The sequence below is a fragment of the Larus michahellis genome, chromosome Z (assembly GCF_964199755.1).
Source record: "Larus michahellis chromosome Z, bLarMic1.1, whole genome shotgun sequence".
NCBI lineage: Eukaryota > Metazoa > Chordata > Aves > Charadriiformes > Laridae > Larus > Larus michahellis.
In genome coordinates, this window is record NC_133930.1 from 11045985 (window position 1) to 11068992 (window position 23008).

Genomic DNA, 23008 nt, shown 5'->3' on the forward strand with positions numbered 1-23008 from the left:
TTTTCAAATATGAAATTGCACCTGCAAAAATAGAAGCCAGGAAGGGACTGGCGAGCAGCTCGGAGCTGGGAGGCGCGATGCGTGCGGAGCAGGGATGGGGACAGCATCTCCGAGTTTCTTTCCCATGCTCGCACCGCCTGATAGTTTTAGCGGACGTTACTTTTCCTCCCCCTTGCATTTCCATTAATCATCTGCTTGTCAGCGCTCTTTCTCCCCCCCAGCTCCCCTCCCCGCCAAGTCTCAGGGAGCAGCACGCATGCACGCACGCACGCACGCACCCATGCACGCAGCCTGCGTGCTGACGAGCTTGGCCGCTCGTTAATCACTCACCGGTGTCGTGCGAGTCGATCCCCACAGAGGAGGTTTTGAAGGGGGGAAGATGGCCATCTCCTCAGTCTTCACTTCCTCGATGGGGTTGGTCTGAGTGTAGGATCTGGCCCTCACGTGTTGCAACCCATGGTCTCCGTCCTGCTCCAAGCGAAGAGCTGGTCAGGTTTGTTCAAACAGGTTTTACTTTCCGATGTATTTGAAAGGAGCTCGGGGATGAGCCATTCCCCTCCCAGAATTTGTGGGCGACTTTTTTACATTTAATTTTTCCTGGCAATGGCGTGCTCGTACATCCATCCAGGTGAGAAGTGACCTTAGGAGGTCTCTAGCCCAGCCTCCTGCCCCAAACAGGGTGAATACTGAGTTTTACTAAAAACTAAACCAGTTTAGTTTTCCTATCTGGGTTTTGAAAACCTCCAGGGCTGGAAATCCGAAAACATGACTGGGTCCCTTTTCCAGCAGGTGACCATCCCCATGGGAAACATCTTTCTTATGGCAAGCCTGAATCTCTCTTGTTGCAGCTCCTGCCTGTTGTCTCTCATCTTCCCACCATGGAGGAAAGGGTCTGTCTCCATCATCTCTGTAATCTCCCTCTAGGCGCTGGCAGGTTGCTGTTAATTCCCCCCGAAACCATCTCTTCTCTGGGCTGACAAACCCTGTTTTCTCAACTTGTCCTCATCCCCATGTTCTTCAGCCTCATCATCACCCTCATGTCCCTTCACTGGACTTGCTGGAGGTCAGCAATGCCCATCTTGCACCGTAGCCCCCAAACTGGGCACAATGCTCCAAGTGTGGTTTAAGGACATTTTTTTCATTGAATTTTTTTTTGACATAGTGGATTTTGCAGACCCTACGTGGCATCAGATTTCCCCTCTGGTTTGGAAATATTGCCAAGAAATAACAAAATTTAATGAAGTGTGCGTGTGTGTGTGTGCGCACGTGTGTTTGTGTGCACAGTTATTTAGGAATGATTTTTGTTTTGAAGAGTCAATAGACTTTTTATTAATACTTTTCACGGGTGTGTTTAAGAACTTTGGTTTGACCCCTGCGCAAACGTGCTGCTCTGCTCGGAGGCTCCTCTGCATCCCTGGTGGGAGCCGTGCCCTCTCCGCAGGCTGCGTCAGCCACAGAGACAGTGAACTCAGATGGTTGCTTTTCCTACCCCCTCTCCTTGGCCAGGGTTCCTCTTAATCAGTGCTCAGAGTTTTCATCTGCCAGGAGGAAGCTTTTGTGGGGGTGGGCAGGATCTGCTCTGGTCGCGCTGGGAGCCGCTGGAGCTGCAGAGAACAGCTTGACGGGGCGATGGGGATGAGGGGTGCAGCCAGAGCTGGGGTCAGGGAGCACGAAACCTTTAGGAAAGGTTAAAGAAAGTCAGGTGGGCTGCAGGGCAGGAGGCAGAGCACCTTGGAGATGGGGGCTCACAAGGAGGAAAGGAACTTTTACTGGAGGTGAGCATCCCTGGGAGAGGGTGAGAAGATGCTTGGCGTGAGTTTGGTTCCTTCCAAAACAGCTCTTTGGCTTGTTGCAGAAAAACCCTCAGCCCAAATGCTGCTGATCCATCTAAAAGCTGAGGGTGAAGGGGAGGGAGCCAGTGGCGCTGGTGGGAGATGGGGGACCGAGGCAGCTGTGGCAGTTATTCCCTTGCTGGGGCAGGCTCAGTTCTGCGGCTGCAGTGGAGTATTTCCACCCTCCACGGGTTTTGCAGAAGGGTATCAGCTAAAGGAATGCCCATCAGCAGGTCCAGGATGGGCCACCTCCACATCCCCAGAGTGGAGAGCTGGGGTTTGACCTGAAACCTCCTGCTGTGCCAGGGAGGTGGGAGCTGGGCTCCCCCTCTCCATTCAGGCAGCACCGCAGTGGGCTCAGGCAACCTGAAAGGAGCAAAACTGGGGGCAGAAATGTGTTTCCCCATGTTTGCTGCTCATCCGTGGCTTTACCCTGGGGTGAGCACAGCGAGCTGATGAGTACAAGTAGACTTGACTCTGGCTCAGCTTTTTCTTTGTTCTGCCGTTGAGGAATATTTGGGGATTGAAAGGGAAATACAGCCCTTTCCTCTTCCAAAAGAAAAAAAAAAAAAAACAAAAAGAAAGAGGGGAAGGGAAGGAGCCTCTCTTGCATGCTGCACCGGCGAACCCTCATCATCCTGTAGCAGGAGGCCAGCGCACATGAATATTCCTGTGCAATATGCGCAAGTGATGAGCCCCATATGCAGGCCTTGGGAGAAATTAAATATTTTCTACGGCGTTTTCCAAAGAGCCTTTCTATCAAAGTGCTCGGTCAGGAGCCAAAAACGCCCCAGCTCTCGCAGACCCAGCTGGTTGACACTTTTTTTATTTTATTTTTAAACGCTGATGAATATTTTCTAATTAAAAAACAAGCCCTCCCCTACACTGAGTCTTGCCCCAGTGGATGGACTTGAGCCAGAGTTTGGGAGGGGGCTGAAGGCCGCTGGGGACTCCACGGCTGCTCTCGGCTGCTGTTTTTTTTTTCCTCCTTCGATGCTGGAGCTTGCAGGAAGGGTCCAGAGATGAGGCGCACACGTGGTCCGCATCTGCTGGGCCATGCATGGTGGAAGGCAGCTATCCAGGCAGGGGGTGGCAGCCTGGTCCCTTCTGCCTGGCCCTGGAGACAGGGGAGGGATGAGCGCAGGCTCCGGGCAGATGCTTTGAGAAGCATCAGCCTCCCAGGATGGAGGTGGTGCACCACTGGGGTGCAGGTGGGCAAGGAGCAACCAGTTCTGGCATTGCGAGGGCTGCCCTTCATATACCGTCTGTTTTGCCTGCAAAGGTGAGAAGAAAAAAAGACTTGGTGTGGTTTTGGGGGTGGAAGAGACATGATTATCACTGGAGGGAGAGGAGACGGAGGCGGGGCAGATAGACAGGATGAGACCTGACACTGGCTCTCGTCTTTAGCTCAGGGACAAAACCCCTTGCTGGTTTTAAGGCATATGAACGTGGCGCAGAGTTGGAGGGGAGCTGACCTGTTGGGGGTAAGGGAGTAGGAGATGGGTGCTGGTTCTGTCAACTGGAAGGAATGGAGAGCCCGGAGAGCCCAGCAAGAGGCTGGCCGGCAGGGCAGGGTGATGGGCAGCAGGGTGATGTGCACCAGTGGTGGTGGAGAGCATGGAACGAGGCAGGAGGACTCCTGGGGTCTGGCAGCATGGCCACCTCTGGAGCCACAGCCCCTAGAATTGCCCCAGGGTGAATTTAGGCCTGGATCTGTGCTCCTTGGATGCAAGTCTTCATGGCAAGTCACGGAGGCCACTTGCGTTCATGTTTAGTGCTTGGATTTGATGGAAAAAGTGCCTTGGAGGAGCAATGCTGTCAGCTCGTCTCCAGCCTCCTCTGTGGAGGTTGCAGGGCTTCAGAGTGGGGCAAAGCTCACAGAGCAAAGTTCAAGCGGTAGAGAAAAAAGCTTCTAGGATCTTGCAAAGTGGGAATTCTCCCAGCTGAGTTGTTTTTCTCCTAAATAGCCAGATTGGCTGCAGACCATTTTCTGCTTGCTGCATCCAGCATTGGTAGGTGGGGAGGGGATGGTATGCCCACCTTGAGTGCTGTGCCCCACAAACCATGAGAAAGAGAGAAAGGAAGAAAGGACGAAAGGAAGAAAGGAAGAGAGAAGGAGAGAAAGAGCGAAAGAGAGAGAGAGAAAGAAAGAAAGAGAGAGAAAGAGAGAAAAAAAGAAAGAGAGAGAGAGAAAGAAAGAGAGAGAGAAAGAAAGAGAGAGAAAGAGAGAGAGAGAAAGAAAGAGAAAGAGAGAGAAAGAGAGAGAGAGAAAGAAAGAGAAAGAAAGAGAGAGAAAGAGAGAGAGAAAGAAAGAGAAAGAAAGAGAGAGAAAGAGAGAGAGAGAAAGAAAGAGAGAAAGAGAGAGAGAAAGAGAAAGAGAGAGAGAAAGAAAGAAAGAAAGAAAGAAGGAAAGAAAGAAAGAAGGAAAGAAAGAAAGAAAGAAAGAAAGAAAGAAAGAAAGAAAGAAAGAAAGAAAGAAAGAAAGAAAGAAAGAAAGAAAGAAAGAAAGAAAGAAAAAGAAAGAAAAAGAAAGAAAAAGAAAGAAAGAGAATCTGTACAGTTTGACATCATATGGGGACCTAATCTGTTCCCAGGCGTGGTACCAATGTATGCATCTTCCCTGCCTTGCAGGGCTGGAAACAAATTGGATTTTAACCCAATTTCTCCTATATGGAGTATTCATTTAATTCTGTTGGCTTTGCATAGCAAAATCTTCCTCCGAGCATACATCTTCTTGGCTTTTTTTTTTTTTTTTTTTTTTTTGGAAAGAGGCTGAGACCCAAATACGGACTCAACGCCGCAGCTCACCTGCCAGTGGCAGCACGCAGCGGTGCTGGGCTTGCCAGAGCTCATCGCTGCTAGCCAAGAGCCGTGCTCGGAGGGCATCCTCCTTTGCAAAGGGGTGTTTTGCTGCCCCGACGGCCGCTGATCCCGCCGCGGTACCTCGGCACGTGTTCCGGTGTACAGCCCCTCCATCCCCCCCGCAGGAGCTGCTTCCCTCCTGTCAGACAGCTAATACCCCCTAACAAACATGCTAATTTAAGAGCTCTTAAAGCCAGGGGGCAGCGGGAGGTCACAGTCCGCACAAACAGATGGTGTTTTGTCCTTGATAATTAAATTTTCCTGTAGTTTTGGGCGAGAGACTTTCTTGCCTTTTATTTCAGCACAGCTGCCTCGGGCCAACTCCGTTCCTCCCTCCTCATCCTCTGCCGGCTCTCAGCCTGCGGGGCTGGGGCAGGACCCCCGGGAAGGTGAGGGTCCCCAGGGGGCTTCGGAGGTGCCTTCGGTGGCCCATTGAGCTCGCCCCACGTGCTCTGACAGCTCTGGGCTGGCTACCGTGGTGAGAGTGTCCCCAAAGAGGCAGCAGTTGGAGACCAGGTGAGCAGCACCAGTCTGGGGGCTTTGTGGGTGCCCCCAGCCCATTTCAGTGATGCTGGCGGGGGGACAGACCCAGCGCTTTGGCCTCTCGCGGCTGCTTTTCCCCCAGTCCCGTCCAGGCGATGCCGGGCCGTGGGGGGATGGAGGTGGGGGTGGGGCTGGGGTCAGTGAGGTCCTGCTGCAAACTGAGGTGGTGGTGATGGCAAGACTTGAGGTGTGAGTGGGGCCATGTGGGGGCTTGGAGAGAAAAGGGGTTGATTCCTCCTCCCGGCTTTCCCAAGAGGGTGTTTGTAAGCGGGGGGTGGGGGGGGGGGGCGGGGCAGGCACATTGCCCCAGTCCCAGCTCCAGCTCTGTCTACCGAAGGGGCTGCTGGCAGCAGAAAGCCCCCTCCAGCACCACTGGCCCTGGCACAGGCTGTTCCTGATGACGGGCAGGATCAGTCCCTCCCTGCTCCGCCAGTCTCTTCACTTGGCCTTGGGGCATCACATCGCAGTCCTGTGCCTCAGTTTCCCCCAGCTCGCCATCTTGGAGCCAGCTTGGTTGCCCGCTCCAAAAACTGGGTGCCACTGTGGCATTTGGGGACAGTCTCCATCAGGCTCCATGGGGTGCATTGGAGCCTACGAGATGGCGTGGGATGAGCTTGGTGGAGAAACTGGATGGAACTGGAAGAAGCAACGAGTACCACCTGGCTGCAGGGTGGGCAGCGTTTCTCTCCAGCCTGTGCTTTTCCCTGCCCTGGTTTTGGGCAGCATCCTTGCAGTGGGGAGGGAGGCAAGGGACAGCCCATATGCAGGTGCAGGACAAATGACCCCACCACCACATCTGTCCTGGCTGCCTGGAGTGGCCTGGTTGTCCCCACAGCAGCTTGTGCGCTGGTGACCCCAGGCTAGTTGGTGGTGTGAAGGTGTTGCAGGGACCACTGTCCGGCATGCTGCCCCATTGCATTGCTTGCAAATTGGTGTCCCAAGTGTTCTGCGGATGTCTGGGGCTGGAGACATGCATGGTGGTCATCGTGGCAATGTCCACTCCGGACATTTGCGGACTGCAAAATCCCGCCTGGGGGAAACCCGGGGCCACCAAGGCAGAGTGGGTTGAGGTGTGGAGTGGCTGGGGGGCTAACAAAGGGTGCCACCAGGCAGGACTGGGGGTGGCCGCAGTGCAGCTGTATGCATTTCGTGAGCAGACATGTGCACAGCAGCTTGGTGAGCAAGCAAGCCGGTAGCGGAGTGCTTTTTTGACCCACCTGCCCACCCTCATGGCACTCCTCCTCCAGGGCACCCCATCTGGTGAGGACCCAGGGGAACCCTTGCACCCCATGGGGCAGCAGGTGAGTGGGGAGGGCTGGGGTAGGCTCATAGCCTGGCCAGAGCTGCGGTCGTTGGACCATCCTGATGCTCTCCCCATGCTGTCCCCTATAGTGCTGGGAAGGAGAACCATATCCCAAGGGATGGAGAAAGTTCCTGGGGTGGGTGGATGGGTTGTAGAGCAGAGAACCCAGCATCTCCCATCCTGGACAGGGGAGGAGAACAAGTAGAGACCAGTGAGGAGCACATAGTCCACAGCATCCTGAGCCCCTGCCTGTCTCGAGCAGCACCCATTGTCCTCCCTGGGCCCCGGGGGCTGCCTGTCCCCTGCCCCCATCCTCCTGCCAGCTCGTACTGCAGGCATGGGGAAGAGATGAAGCAAAGCAAAACAAATCATCCTGAGGCATCTCTGGGGAGGCGGCGTCAGAGTGGCTTCCTCCGTGCTAAGTGCTTCAAGAAAAAAAGCCCAAACAAATAAACAAGACAAAATTAAAATGCCCAGCAAGTTCTGTACAACTGGACGATCCCTCCCTTATGCTCCCAGCTGCTAAACCAGCATCTTATTCCCTTCCTGGACAAGACGGGCTGCCAAGGTCTCTTCCTGCGCTCCTCACTCCAGTCCTGCTCATGTCCCTGAGACCCTGCAACAACTGCTTTGTCCCTGTGTCCCCAGGTGCCTTTAAGGTTGTTGTTAAAGCTCCTGTGGCCAGACCTCCCCTAAAATCCCCACTAGCAGCAATCAGGCTCTTGAGGCTTGGGAAGGCTTGGAAACACCTTGCTGCCCTGTGCCATGTCCACTGTGCCAGGGGCATCCAAATGATGGGGGAATTCTGGACAACAAGCTCTGTCTGTCTTCCCTTTCCTCTTTGTTTTGCTCAGGATGGCATGTGACTATGGCACGGTCTGGAATTTAATGCTTAGAACACTTTTGTCTGCCCTGGAGGTTTGCATCTTAAAGGGAATTTGGGGAGTTCATAAAGCAGCCTGGCCACAGACTCTCCTCAAGGCAAAAAGCAGGGTTGTGAGCAAAATCCTGAAGGGTTTGTAGGGCAATGCAGCCCCACGGACAAAAGTTAGAAATGTTGCAAGCATTTGCCTGGAAATCACAAACTGAACCTGGCATGAGGCAGCAGGACCTTCCTAAAATGTTTGGGGGTATTTTCTTGGTGTATGGGAGTTTGGATTTGCTTGTGTGTTTCGTCTGGGGTTTTTTTCCCCATCATTAATATTGTGTTTTCATGAGTGAAGGCTGGGAATTGAAGTGTGAAAATTCAGTGTGACACCAAGAGCTCCTTCCCACTGTAATCACAGCCTGGAGAGGTGGAGTGAGGAGGACCTACCCCAAAATGTGCCCATCTTGGGTGATTTCTCCGTCTTCCAGGGAGGAGCACTGGGAAACACCTGGATCATGAGCATCTCCCATCTCCCATCTCCCTCCCTTGTCTGCCTGATCTCCTCTGTCTCTCCCTGGGATGGTGCCACCAGCTCCATGACATTGTGGAAAGCATCTATGGAAAAACTCATCCCAAATCCCCGCTTGAATGGAGGCTCCAGAAAAAATTGTCGTCTTTGACATGTCATTAATAGAAGCAAACAAGCAATTGATTCCTGCAGTCTCTCTCTGCAGAAAGCCAGGAAAGGCTCAGTGCGGACAAAAGTTGAGTAAAAAGAGGGGGAAAATGACATTTCCCTTCATTGGTCCAAGCTTTCCTCCATCTTGGAGGCTCTCCAGATGTGGATTTGGGGTGTGGATGAGCAGGGTTTGGGTATGGCGGCTCGGTTGACCTTCCTTCCCGAGTGGCACTGATGTCTCTGAGGAATAGGCCTGGGGCAATGTTTGTCCGCAACCTCCGCCTTGGGGATTCAGGCCCCCTCCTGCCCTGCAGTCCTTTCTGCCGGCACCAATTTCAGAGACGTGTGATGCTTATTAGTATGCTGTGCTTTGCCTTGGCTTTTATCACCACTGGAGCAGATGGCTGGGCTTGGACTGCTGCCCTCCGCTTGCAGAAAGGCTGGATAACGTGATGGTAGTTGCGAGGACAGGTAGGGGCTGTGGGAAACGTCCCCCTTCAAGGCTCCATGGAGGAAGAGGGGATGGGTAGTGGCAGGTAGCTGCCAGCCCGGCAGCATTGCCCTGCGATGGCCATGGCACCAAGCGCTGTTGGTAGGCAGGGTCAGTGGAGAGGTTCTCAGTGGTGTACCTGCACGATGCTCTCCTGACATTGCTCATGGAGGTAGGATGCTCTCTACCTCCATGCCGCAAGGATGATTCCCCTGCCTGTCCTCGGGGCACGGAGCAGGCAGACTGTAGCACCACTGTACATGCCCCTTGTACTGGGATCAGGGTGCGGGTTGCAGTGTCCTGATGCATTTGGGCTCGCTTGGTCAATTTGGAGGAGCTGCAAGGTGTGGTTTGAGAGAAAAGGAACCCACCTTGCTCCTGGAGCAGAGATCCCCCAGCCCTTGCAGCTGCAGGGTGAGGACCTTGCTCCTGGGGAGTCTTGGGGCCCACTGGCCTTTCCACAGCCTCCTGCCCCAGCGGGAGCATGTCGCCATGATCTACATAAGCAAGAAATTACCTGTCCTGGGAGACAGCAGGCTCCCAAACAGCCTGAGACGTTTCATGGGTTGCTTGTTCCTCCCCAGACCATCCCAGCTGCCCCTGGAGCCCATGGGCTGTGCAGTACCCCCTGGAAAGCAGCTCTAGTTATAGCTGGGCTGATGCTTCCTCCAGGAGAACCTCTTTCTTCATCCCCATGGGTACAGGGAGCAGCTTTGGTCAATGCCTTTCTCACCGAGACATCCTACCAGCGGCATCCAGGGATGATGGAGCAGCTCCACGCTTCAGCATGCATGTGTTGGAGCCAAGAGCCCTGCAAGCCTACAGCTGCCTTCAGGGACACTTCTTCAACCAAAGCAGCTGGGAAATTTTTTGAGGGCCATCCCTCCACCTTCCTTCCATGTCTCCTTGACCATGAGGGCAGGAGAGTCTGCTCAGCTGCCCAGGGGTCCTGCAGCACTCCCTGGGCCAGCAGAGACACGGCGATGGAGGGGATCTGCCACGGGAGCCTCCTTCCCCCAGGGCATCCATGCTTACTTGGCATCTCCGCTTTGTTAATGGAAAGGGAGGAGGGAGGAAAGTTGCAGTCTGCAAGAGCCGTGAGCGAATTAATTTCAGCTGGCCTCAGTCATCCCTGTGGCGATTGTAGTCCGGGGGGGCAGTGCTAATCGCCCTGTTGACAGTGGGGGTTTAAATTAGATTTAAGAAGGTTTTTCAAGCAACAGGGGCTCTGGCCCTGCAGGTAGGGCTTTCTGATAGCACGTATTAAGGAGATGATAAAACCCCTCTTTTCTCTCCTCCTCTCCTCCTCTTAAGCAGCAAAGTGGAGTTTAGTGTGAGCGGCGCATTGTGAGACCAGAAGGTTTTAGGGCTGTTGGCAAGTGCACAGTATTAAGCAACAACTATTTTTTCCTTTCCTTGCTGCCAGGGGAGGTCTGAAGGAAGGAGATGGTACTTAGTGCTTTTGGGCGCCCAAGTGTTGCTCCCAGGGCTGCTGCCCCCTGCCTACAGGGATGCAATCCCTCTGGGACTGGGACTGGGGGCTGTCCTGCCCACTGCGGCGCTTCACTGCTTGTCCCAGCAGCAGGCGCTGCCCTCCAGGAGGGATGGCACCCCAGAGTCCCGGGGCTGGGGAAAGCTGTGGCAGGATCTCTGCTAGCAAAGGGCTGGGCTGAGCAACACAGGGTGGCTTTGGTAAGGGTCTTTCATAGAATCACAGAATGGTTCGGGTTGGAAGGGACCTTAAAGATCATCTTGTTCCAACCCCCCTGCCATGGGCAGGGACATCTCACACTAGGCCAGGCTGCTCAAAGCCCCATCCAGCCTGGCCTTGAACACCTCCAGGGATGGGGCATCCACAGCTTCCCTGGGCAACCTGTTCCAGCACCTCACCAGCCCCACAGTAAAGAATTTCTTCCTGATATCTAATGTAAATCCACCCTCTTTCAGTTTGAAACCATTACCCCTCATCTTATCATTACAATCCCTGATAAAGAGTCTCTCCCCATCCTTCCTGTAAGCACCCTTTAGGTACTGGAAGGCTGCTCTAAGGTCTCCCTGGAGCCTTCTCTTCTCGAGGCTGAACAGGCTTTCTGTGGGGCTGGAGCCCAGGAGGTGTCTGCTGCGACTGTCTCTGGTGCAGGTGGGCTGTAATGGCTTCAGTCGACGTCTGCTCTACAGGCGTAGCATCACACCTTGGGGACAAACAGCTCCTGAGCTCCCCTGCAGCAGAGGTGTGCTGCAGTGTCTGCGGTACAGGCATGTGGAACCATCTACAGCCAGTGTCTGCAGTGCGGGTGTACTGTAAGGTCAGCAGTCAGTATCTGCAGTACACATGTATCGTAGCATCTACAGTCAGTGTCTGCAGTACAGGCGTACCGTGGTGTCTACAGCTGGTGTCTGCAGTGGAGGTTGTACCATAGTGTGTCTACAGCGGGTGCCTGCAGTGCAGGCACTGCAGAGCTCCTTTGGAAGGCTTTGGGCAAGGCTATAGGGGGATCGTGTCGGGGCAATCCCAAGCACCGATATAGGCTGGGCAGTGACTGGCTTGAGAGCAGCCCTGAAGAAAAGGACTTGGGGGTGCTGGTAGACGAGAGGCTCAACATGAGCTGTCAGTGTGCACCTGCAGCCCAGAAAGCCAATTGTATCCTGGGCTGTGTCAGGAGAAGTGTGGCCAACAGGTCGAGGGAGGTGATTCTCCCCCTCTACACTCTCGTGAGACCCCACCTGGAGTACTGTGTCCAGTTCTGGAGCCCCTACTACAAGAGAGATATGGACGTGCTGGAACATGTCCAGAGAAGGGCCACGAGGATGATGGCCACGAGGCTAGAGCACCTCTCCTATGAGGACAGACTGAGAGAGTTGGGGTTGTTCAGTCTGGAGAAAAGGAGGCTCCGAGGAGACCTTATAGTGGCCTACCAGTATCCTAAGGGGGCCTACAAGAAAACTGGTGAGGGACTTTTTAGGATGTCGGGTAATGGCAGGACTAGAGGGAATGGATTAAAACTAGAGATGGGATGATTCAGACTGGACGTTAGGAAGAAGTTCTTCACCATGAGGGTGGCGAGACACTGGAACAGGTTGCCCAGAGATGTGGTGGAAGCCCCATCCCTGGAAGTTTTTAAGGCCGGGCTGGATGGGGCTCTGAACAACCTGATCTAGTGGGAGGTGTCACTGCCCATCACAGGGGGATTGGAACTAGATGATCTTTAAGGTCCTTTCCAACCCTAACAATTCTATGATTCTATGATTCTATGATTGTGGGGAGGAATCAGCTTAACGGAGCTTTTTTCTCCCCTGGATCACCAGTTCAGAGCCAGGCCCCATAACAGCACCCAATAGGGAATTGCCTGACAGAAGACTTCATCGCAGAAATGCTAGGTTTTGAAACTACCACTTTTTTTGTTATGGAGATACCTGCTTCCAGGTCAGGGTCTTATTTATTGTGGCTGGGAGGGGGCTGTGATGGGAGGAAGCTGGGCTGCAGCCTGTGTCCCTCACCAGCCAGGGACAGCCCTGTCCTGGAGCTGCTGGGCACCTGGGGCAGGTCATGGTGGCACACACGGAATTGCAGGAACATCAGAAGGACGCAGGTTTGTCCCAGTGTGCAACAGAGACTGTCCTGACTCTGGAAGGTGCTCTCAGGGTGGCCAAGCAGTTTCCAGCTGGCTGTTGCCAGTTGATACCCCATTACCAGTGAGCATCCCTATGGCTTTGGGTATCCTTTTAGGGAGGGCTGGAAAGGATCCATTCCTCTGGATCCATTCCATCAGCAGATTGTGGCACCCTACTTTTTGCGTGGATACACGATCCTCTTTGCTCTTACTACCTACCTCGGGACTGTCCTTACCCCATCATGCCATGGTAGTTAATGTCAGATTGCTGTGCTCCTTCAGTCCTGCTTGCAGGGACAGCCTATGGGCTTCTCTTCACGAAGGTCTCGCCACATCCTGCTTAAATGAAGCTTGATCCAGCTCAGGGAAAGCAGGACGGGGAATGCATTTGGTTTAGACCAAGAGCTGCTAGGAAGGACCTTGTTCCTACATTGAGTTGTCTTCTGAGTCAGTGACAGTGACTGATGTCCTGATTGCCCTTGGTGCAGAGGACAAGGCAGGGAAGGATGGACTGGTCACTCTCTCCCAAAACAAGAAACTGGGGACATCAAGGAAGGCTGATGGAGGTGGCTTCAGCTCCAGAGCTGCCAGGCCACCACGTCTCGTGAGCGCCCTTGCCTCCCCCTGCTCCTGCCCAGGCTCCTCTTTCCTCTCCGCCGCCAAGAAATGATTCACTACAGGGGCAAAAGCAAATATTCTCCAACCTCTTTTTCCGCGGAAGATTGAGTTTCCCACTGCTGGGTTTGCAGTGTAATAAATGCGGTTCCCCACCGTCACCTTTCAACTGGTCCCTGCTGGAGCGAGGACACAGCCCGGGGAGCCACACGCCCGGTGAGCTGCTGCTCGCTGGCCCGTGAGCTCGCATGCCAGGGCACTGGCTTTTGCTAGACAAACTGTTAAATGAGCAAATACAGCAAATGGAAATTTGCATTAGAAGCATCTGCAGAAATTGCGGTGGTTTTGTTATGTGCTTGGAAAAAAAATAATCAACATGGCTTTGGGCAAAACAGGCAAACAAAGCAAATACTGCATGGGAAATTGAGATTCAAGTGAGAAAAAGTTGGTTTTCTGGCTAGATTTTTCGCACTAAAATAGCTCCGACTCCTGCCTGGCGTCAGGGCTCATCTCCGAGAAGAAATGAGGTTTTGCAGGGCGAAAGCAGCCGAGCGGTGAGGTCTCTGTGCCAGCGTGCGGAGCCTCTGCCTGTGTCCTGGCTGTGCCACAGAGTCCCCAGGGAACTTGGCCGGGTCTCTCCTACCTCTCTCTTTTTCCACCTGTAGCCAAGCAACATCACCCTCGAGGCTGTCGGTGCTTCGGGACAGGAACCGTCCCTTGCCACCTAACTGTGGTGCCTGTCTCCATGCTGGTCCGGCCTTGGGTGAGGCTGGCAGGCATGCGGGCAGGAGCAGCAGCAATTATTTTGACAACCGATAAGAGGAGGAGCAGCAGGGGAGGGTGGGTGGCTTTGATCCCTGGCAGGACTGAGTTGTAGACCGCGATGGTTGGCGATGATATTTGCACCGGCGTGAGCCAAACCAAAGGCTATGGTGAGCAGATCCCACTCTTTAAGAGCAGGCTGATTGCCGGGGGGGCCATAGGGGCTCCTGTCCTGCTTCCCACCATTGCCACTGTCCCCAGAGATGGGATGGCTGCACTACCTGGGGGTACCTGGACTGCAGTGCAATGGGGGCTCCAGCCCTGGTGCAATTCCTTGCTTGCTTCAATTCCTGGTGCCACCCACCAACTTCCGGGGCTGTGGTGAGGGAATATTGAGTGGGAAGTGAATTTAGGAGGGACAGGGAGGGTTGGCTGCTGGTTTGCAGGCAGCTCCCAATCTCTTCAGTGCCCCTTGTGCCAGTGCTGCCCCAGGATGCGGCATTGCCACCTGCCGTGGGTCCCGGCCATCACCCTCTCCCCAAGCTGCCTCTTGCGATGGCAGCTCATGCACAGGCGGGGTGGCAGCAGGGGAGCCACACTGCGAGCATGGGGGGGACACATGGAGGAGGCAGAGCGGAGAGCAGGCATGGGGAAAAGGAGAGAAACAGCAGAGTGAACGATAACGATGTTGTAATTAGCACTTAGCGCTCCTTGCCCAGAGCTTTCCAAGGAAGGTCATCTTCATTATCTCTGTTTTACAGGCGGGGGAAACTGAGGCACAGGGGAGGCGGTGGGAGGGATTTCCTCAAGGTGACCCAGGAGGGCTGGGGCTGGGCTGGCACATCCGTGCTCTGCCACCACAGCCGGCTCTGGCTGCCAGCCCTCGCTGCCCAAACCCAGCGCTGAAAATTCAGCAGTGAGGCTGGGGATCTCTTCTCTGCCTGTCTCCCAGCTCCCCATTTTCAGGGTCCCCCCCTCCCCTTCAGCATCCCTGCCCCTCAGAGGCACTTGAGACCAGGCTGCACCCCAAAATCTGCTCGTGACATCCCTCCCAGCCATGGTGGCTTTCCCCTCCAGCCCTGCGAAGTCTCGTGTCCTGCTGCGAACCGGAGGCCATCTGGGCTCCTGCAATGGCCGTGTTGGGTAATGGAATGTGTTTTGCTGGGCTTTTTTTCCTCTGGCCAGTACAGCTCCCCTTTATTTAGGTTTAAATGGATGCCATCTGGCTAACGAGCCCATACTCATGTTCTAGATTAAAAGGCAATCCTCCACGCATTACCGATACGGCGCTGGAGATTAGAGAGGTTTAAACAGTTTTGAAGGTGTAATTTACTTTTCACGCATGGTGCTACTTACCTCCTGGCGGGTGGGCCAGCCTCCCCATTGCTGTCCCCAGCAGCTCCCTCCGGGCTCTGGTCTCCTCCACCAGCTGCAAGAGGAGCAGAGCTCAGGTGTCTCCAAGCCTGGAAGGGCTGCGCAGGGCATCCTTGCGGTTGCTCCTCCCACATGTCTGCTCCAGAGCATCAGCAGCAGCTGCCCGTGCTGGGATCTGCATTGTGCACATCCTAAGTACCGGCTGCTGCTCTGAAGTGCCTGGGGGTGCTCCCATCTCTTCAAAAAACCTCTGCAGCCCACTTGCAGGCGGTGTGTGCTCAGAGGGTGATGCCGCAGCTTCCAAGGAGAGCCCAGCAGCAGGGTCTGACTTTCTTGAGGGAAAGGTTGAAAATGAGACGAGGAAAATGCAGCACTTGTGCAAGACGTATCGTCGCTTCCGGGCACCTGGTTGTGCTGGCAGCTCCCCTGGAAAGTGCCACAGGCCGTTGAACTATGAAATGCACGCCAGCAAAACATCTCCATACCTGAGATGAAGTGTCTCTTCGTGGACATCTCCTTGCTCCCTTCGGCTGCCCATGAGGGGCCTGCTCTCGGCACGTGAGTGTGCAAGGTCTCCTGGGGGCAAACCCTGACTGCTCCTGCCTGTGTTTGCTTCCACAGATGGCTAACCCTGTCCCGTCAGCCTGCTGCGTGGTGCTCGCCGCGGTGGTGGTGGTGTACGCCCAGAGACACAGCCAGCAGGGTGAGTCTCCTCGCACCTCTCCCACCTTAGGAGTCCCGAAAAATGTGAATGCCGCTCCTCCAGCATCTCTCCTGGGGCAAGCTGGATGTCCTCTCCGGGCTTGCCTGTTGCTACGTTTCTGGATGTTTATAGCTTTTTTCCTCTGTGTGATGCATGTGTCCCCTCCTGCCCACCTCTGCAGGATTTGGGCATCCTGCGTCCCCACAACACCTGCTGGTCCCTTCACCCTGCCCACACCCCTGTGTGTCCTAGGGTGTCCCTGCGGCCAGGGAACGGCTTCCCAGCCCTTTACCCTCCCTTTTCTGCACGCTGCTCCATGCAACCCACCCGTGAGGGGATGAGCCAGTGGGAGGAAGCAGCAGCCTGACAGCCCCAAGCCCTGAGACCCTACCCCATGACCTTGAGGGATGCCTCATCCTGCCCTCACCTCCTTGGGGTGACTTCGTCCCCATTGCTACCACCCGTTGTGCCCACCCCTAGCTTCTGCCTCTCCCGGTTAGCAGAGGATTTGGCACTTGCCTTAGCAATGCCCTTAGAGAGATGAAATTTTAGAGCCACTAGTGATCACCTGTCCAGGCAGGAGCAGGAAGGTTATGGGACGGCTGGTTGGGTCCCACTGTAGGGTCATCTATGGCAGCCCTGTAATAATGGGACAAAATGGAGGACCTCCAAAACTCAATGAATCCCTAACAGTCAGCCTGGCTGTTGTTGCTTTCAGTGGATTACAGAGGAGAATTTTGCATCTTAACTCCAGTAAGGACATCTGTGCATCTGTGCACTCTGTGGGACTGAGGGAGACAGCCAGAGCACCCTGCTGAGCTCCCTTAAATCCAGCTAGGTGGGTTTGCATTGCTGGAAGCTGACAGCCTTGCTTGCTTGGACATGAAGCAGCTGAGGTTTGGCAGCATGTTCCCGTCGCATGGGGACAGCCACTCTCTGGACACAGAGGGAGCTTGCTGGGCGGTGTTGCAGGAGCGTTCCCAGAACCGTCCCAGGGCACTCCAGCTTGAAGCCATTTGGGTGCTGAGACCTGTGCTGTTTGCGGGGGTGTGATGCTTTCTGCAGAGAAGCAATGCTGCTTGGTCCTGCTGTGCTTGCAGTACCGCTACCTGGGAAGATTGACGGGCCCAGCGCCGTGGCTGGCAGAGCACCCTTTGGATGCACTGTGCTGCTTCCCTCTGTGCTATGGGGAGAGCAGCCCAGATCTGTCGCACAGGGAGATGCGCAAAACGCAGAAGCGCCAGGTACTTCAGGGTTACGCACACCTGAAATGTGTTGTCTGGACAGAGAGACAAACACTGCTCCCCACCAGCGCCGGCCAGGGCCACATATTTAGCTGCTGGCAGCAGCATGATGGCGTAGAGAGCACAGCCCCGGGTAAGGCCCCTGGCCAGGCAAGCTGCAATGACTGTCACCTTGTGCTCCGTGATCCGGCAGGATTCAGGGATTTGGCAGCATAGCCAAGCATCCCTGTGTCCCTCCTCCTTCCCTGGCTGCGTCCGGGAGGGAGATGTCTGGGGCACCAGCTCAAAACTGGAGCTGCTGAGACCTGAGTGCTTCAATAGGCACCTGGAGGGGGTGCATGGGGTGATCTGCAGGGGCCAGAGAGGCTGCTCTGCGCTGGGGGACATAAAAGAGGAGAGAGGAGGGAAAATTGGGTATAAGACTGGGAGGAAAGCTAGTAGGGCAGTTCCAGGACTGCCCTCAATCTGTTCCCCAGAGGCACCCTGTGTCCCTCCTGGGCATTTCTCTGAAACACCAAGGTGATGCTCAGGGCACAGCTTTGAAGACGCAGATCTCCTGCTCGCCCCACCGTGCTGGGCTTGGAAAGCTGGCACACATGCGGGGGAAGTCGGGGAGCATCTGCCCTGCGTTGGAGACCCGAGGGGTGGGCTCCATCCCCCCCCACCTCACCCCCTGATGCACTGCAGCCTCCCCTCACCAGCCAGCCCCAGGGCTCATCCGCTGCCAGCCGGACACTCGGGTTGGGAAAGCACATCAGGAATGGGGTGGGAGGATGGATTAATCCCACTGGTGGCAGGGACCGGGTGGAGTGGGGGGAAGACGCTGGCATAGAGTCCATTTATCATGCACTTGAGACACGCTCGACTTTAATAGCTCATGAAGCACTTTAAGAGATGCATTAGCACTGAATACTTGAGTGAGGAGGATGTGACAAGCTGTTAAGTGAGCACGAGCATGGCGCAGCGAGGCCGGCCACCCGCTCCTGGCTCTCACGTGCACCCTGGTGATTACTGGAGTGTCCTGCAAAGTGCCACGTGAATTAATAAAAGCAGCGATGGACTCAGAGGAGGTGAGGCTGCTCATGCGTTAACTCCTCTGCTGCTCATCTTTGGTGCTTCTCCTGGGAGCTGGCAGAGCAAAGGGTGCATTTGTCTGGGATGCAGGAGCCCAGGATGCTCCCCAATGTTGGGGAGGGAGGTGGAGGGGCTCAGGGGTGAGCAGATTTGGGTACCCTCCCTCCCTGCGGTCACAGAGCTCCCTTGCTTCACATTTATGGCAGGTTGCTAAAGTTATACCTGCACCACCCTGTGCAGCACCACCGCTTCCAGCTGCCCATGGGGTGGGCACTGTGTGGTGGGAGACTGGAGCCATCACTTAGGGGGATGCTCGAAGGGTGTCACTAATGTGCTGGCTCGGGCAGGGGTTTTTGAGTGTCCTGCTGCAAGTAATGGGGCAGAGGGGCAGCGAAAGAGGGTGCTAGCAAGACCTTCTCCCACAGCATGGTCCCTTGTGTCACCCCGACTGGCGGGCATGAGGATGGGGCAGACTGCCTGTCTGTGGGTGGGGGATGCAGCTCCCCAGGAGAAACATCCCTGGTTGTGTCTTCACCCCCAGAATAACTCAAGCCATTGAACGGGCATTGCTCCCAGCCCACCTCCACCGTGGGGTCTTTGTCTCGTGTGTTGATGTTATTTTGGGGCAGCCGGCTTGGACTGTGGGTGCTGCTGGGGCGGCCGGTGCTGCCAGGAGTCACAGGGTGCGCTCACGGCTAATCCTATTTCTGCTAAACCGATCACCCCACGCCGCTCAGCCCCTCACGCTGGGTGGCTCTGGCATGCTGTGGCGTGCTCAGCGTGCGTGGGATGGCTGCCGCACGCTGCCGCTGCATCAAACAAACAACCTTCCCCATCCCGGACAGGGCAGCCAGTGCAGGGTCACTTTGAACAGCCACCTCCCTGGCTCTTGAATTTAGCAAAGCAAAAGGCGGTGCGCTGGGTAAAGTTGGAAGCAGGGGAAAAACAGAGGTGGGGCTTGCAGGGATGAGCTGACAGAACAGGTTGGTGTAGGGTGGTGCCTGGGACTCCTGACGGACTCGCTGAGCAAGTGGTCCAGGGATAGGGATACCCTTCCCATGCCTGGGTAAGCACAAAAGTAAGCCAGCTTCAGACAGGGCTGCAGGGTGAGGGGCAGCCTGCCTACAGAGGCAGGCAGTGCCCTGGGTAGCCATGGGGCTGTCCCCATCCACACAGCTCCTGGCCAGCACAGGGGGAGCTGCAAGAAGAAACGTGAAGGGACAGAGGAGGCAGAACTGGCCGAAGAACACGCAGTAGAGCCTGGTGCCCTCCCCGTTATCGTGGGCAGCTTAAGTTTTCCTTCTGGTGTTTCCTCCTCCAGGCAGTGGTTGCTGCCAGTTTATTTCAGAGCAGAGGAAGGCGACGGGGAAGGCTCGGCAGAGCACAGAAGCAATGCTGCCCGCTGCGACGCTCACACCTTTGGTTGGCTGGGGGCTCTGTCGTGTGAAAGCAGCCCTGGCAGGACTCGGTCACCTTCAAAGGAAAGGGAGAGGCCACAGCACGAGCCCTGGGCTTTGCCAAAGCTCCTCATGTGGGAAGTGTGTACACGGTGGAGACGCATAACCGCGTGTCAGGCCATAAAGCGTATGTGCGCGGGTGATTTCAGTTCTTCCTATTCATTGCCCTGACTGCCTGTGGATGGACTTAGCTGTTTCTAGTAGACCCTAGGGCTACAGCAGTCCTGGGAAGAGCAAGCTCTGCTTCCCCCAGCTCCTGCCACGACCTAAGCCTCTTCCCCATCTGTCAGTGCTGCCAGAGTTATGTCCACATGTGTCCCACGTTGAGATTTCTCAGCTTTTAAAAGAGGAGTAATTCTGCTTTATTGATCCTCACCTTGCTGAATTAACTCATGTTTAAACAATAATTATGTTTTCACCCAGGAGAGGAGACAAAGAGATAAACGTCTCTGGAAATGAATGCGTTTCAGATGCCACATGCCGGCGTTAATTTATTGATGGGCGCAGAAGCTGCTATCTCCTCTCTTTCTCACCAGCAACAAGCAATTAGCCCCCATCATTCCTCAACCGAGGAGAGGAAAGAGGGATTTTGTTTCATTACTTTCCCTTCTCTCTTGCTCTCTTAAGCCCTGGCGCTAATCTTTTGCAATCGGTTCTGCTGCAAAGCCTCCCGGGAGTTCCAGTTTGCGTGTGCCTCGTTAGAAATGCTGCCCACATTTCAGCTAAGACAAAGCCTGGGCCGGTAAACAGCCTTCAAAATGCAGAGCAAAGCCATGCAAATTGGCTTTTCGAAGAGAAACCAACTATAGATATGTCCCTCTCTCCCCTCTCCGCATTGTCCAACCTTCTCCGCGTGGCATTTGTTGGCTGACGGGGATGTGACCAGCTCTTTCTGGACTCTGCTTCCCCCCACGTCCCCGTCGGCCCGTACAATTCCTGGAACGGTTAAACTAGTTGCTTTGCTTTTGGGGGTGTTCTCTGGGTTTTCCGTGTAGGAGGTGGTTTGTAGATTCACGCAGGAGCGTGTGGATTGTTTGTAGACATCTGAGTAGATTTTTGATTGTTGTGCAAATGCTCTTCAGGGAAGGTGCCTACATTCAAGTGGTGGGATGGGCTACCTGGGTCTCGAGGCTTGGTCTCATGCCTGTGGGTGCGCAGGGGAGATGGGCATTCAAGTTAAGACAGCACTGCAAGGAGTAGTCTCACCGAATATGCCTACAGAAGGTCTCCTCTCCCTCTCCCTCTGCCTCTCCTCCTTCTCCCTCTCCCTTTCCCTGCCCATTGGAGTGCTTTTCAGTCATGCATTAAGCGACACGACTAACATCTGTCGTGTGTTGTTTGTTTTTCCACCCACTCCCCAGGGCGAGAAGCGAGTGCAACAGTTTTGGAATTTTTGTAATTGGCACTCACTGTTTACACTGGGGAAGGCAAGGTCAAAGGGACCGTGTGTGTGTGTGTGTGTGTGTGTGCGCGCGTGTGAGAATCGGCCGGTTGAGAGGCTGGAGATGGTGAGTGCTTCCCACAGAGGCTCGCTCCCTGCTCAGGCTGCGGCCAGCCCAGGAAAAAGCTCTGTCTCCTCATGACATAGCACCTTCCCACCTCCCCTGACACCTCCTTGCGTCTTGGGCCAAGTTTTGCTCTCATCACACACACTGGCACTTCATCTCCGGGTGGCTCCTGCCAAGGCGTTATCGGCGTTGTCCTCAAGACGCAGCCCTGCTTTCTCAGAGTCTGACCTACATTCTTTCACTGGAGATGAATGGACTTGTGTTTGGCTGCATAAAACACATGTTCTTGCCGAGGGAAGGCTACTATATTAACTGCTCCGGAGCTCTGCGTGCGATGGACTCGTCCTTTCCGTTATAAACATCAGCCTTTGTGTCACTGGCAAACTTTGCCAGCAACAGTTTTATGTTGCCTTCAAGATAATTGATACGATGAGTGATTAGCAATGGGCCAAGAACAGATCCCTGTGGGGCCACACTGGGAACACCCTCCTGCAATGATGATTCCCCATTAACAATTATTTCCCCATTAGCAATTACATTTTTTAATCCTTCCTGTTACAACTCTGGATGCTCTCATTATCCAGCTGGCTGAAATACCAGCCTTGCTCCAAACTGCAGCCCCGTTCAGTGTGTGAGCTGGTTTCAGAACATTTCCAGGACCCCTCTCGGGTTAGGAAGCAAGGTTTGGCACAACCTCTACCTGCCCCTGCATCCCACGCTCTTTTCAAGCCATCTCGAAGCCAAAACACTCTTCAAATTTGCTTCATGGACAGCCTGGAGAGCCAGAACCGAGGTACAGTGCTGGATCAATAAAAGGACATGTCTTTGGCATTGAAAAGATGTTTTCAGGGTTTGCTCAGCACTGTCAAAGTTGGGGGGCTTAGCCCAGCTCACAGTGGTGTTCACGTAATCTGCTGGTGGAGCCAGTTGTATCTGGAAGACCTTGGCTCCAGGGCAAGTCATGAGTAGAGACGTGCTTCTGCCTTGGAGCAGCAAGAGGGGAAAGGCACAAGCGCTGGGGCAATGGGGGAAGGTATTGCCGGAGGTGTGGACACCCCTGGACAGCAGCATCCCTGGATGGCAACACTGCCTGCACCTCTGGGCTCCCTGGCAGTCACTTCACTTCTGCTGGCAGCTCGTGTACCCAGCGGGTGAGTCAGCCTGACTCACCCAGGACACGTTACCCCTCACATGAAGGCTCCAGCGCTGGTGGCTTATGTGCAGCGATTAGGATTCGAGCTTCTCTGCGATACGGGGCCTGTTTAAATCGTTCTGAAGGCTGCCATTCGAGGGCAGGCATCCACTCTTTGCCTCCTTTGCCTTGCTAATTGCTTCCCTGGGCTAAGCCAGCCCAGCTCATGGCTTTCTGCTGGCAACCAGCATCATTCTAGTGGGATTGCTGCGTCTGCTGGGGGCCAATCTGCTAGCCCACCCCATGCCAGCCAGAGATACAACCTGGCTGGAACTCAAATAGCATGAAACTCGTGTCCGTCCTGATGCCTTTGGAAGGAAGGTCTGTTACCTTCACCTCTGGGTGTTCATTACTGCAGTGTTTTCCCCATTGCCTCCCCATCTTCCCTGCCAGCCCACAGCTGCAGGGAAGCAGCAGAGACAGCAACTCACCCAACTTGCAATGGCACCCCAGCTGCAATCCATTGAACTTTGCTGCATGCTGTTAGGGCATTTAAGAGCCCATCAAGGTCCAGTGCTCTCTTGCTGCTCTGGTCTTTCCCTGCTGCTTCCTTGCCCAGCATGGTGAAAGTGAGTCTGTCTGAGAAGAACCCCAGACCCAAACAGGCACAAACTTCTGCACCCCACTTTTTTATTCTTACCCCTATGTCTGTCCTGGAGCACCTGGTCCTTTTTAAATTTTTTTTCTTCCCGCCACAAGATGCATCTCCCGAAAGGTTCCCTGTCTGCAAAGTAAAAGAAAACATCAGAAATAGCCCTGGGTTCTGGAACATCTTTTTCTATTACTGGACATCCCTCTGAGCTCAAGTAGATTTCCTGCCCAGACACAGAGTGAATTATGGCCAAGCTCTCAGGGGCTGACCTTGTGGTCAGCTGGAGCACAGGCTTACTA

At 54.7% G+C, this 23008-nt stretch overlaps 1 protein-coding gene across 7 annotated transcripts in view; it reads left to right on the top strand.

Annotated features, from left to right (window-relative positions):
- Positions 1-23008, top strand: part of CNTFR (ciliary neurotrophic factor receptor) — a 213936-nt gene that overhangs the window by 106988 nt on the left and 83940 nt on the right. For all 7 annotated transcript variants that reach the window (XM_074570605.1, XM_074570606.1, XM_074570608.1 and 4 more), the window contains one exon: positions 15561-15642. In XM_074570605.1, the coding sequence (XP_074426706.1) occupies positions 15561-15642 (82 nt within the window). The remainder of the gene's footprint in view (positions 1-15560; positions 15643-23008) is intronic.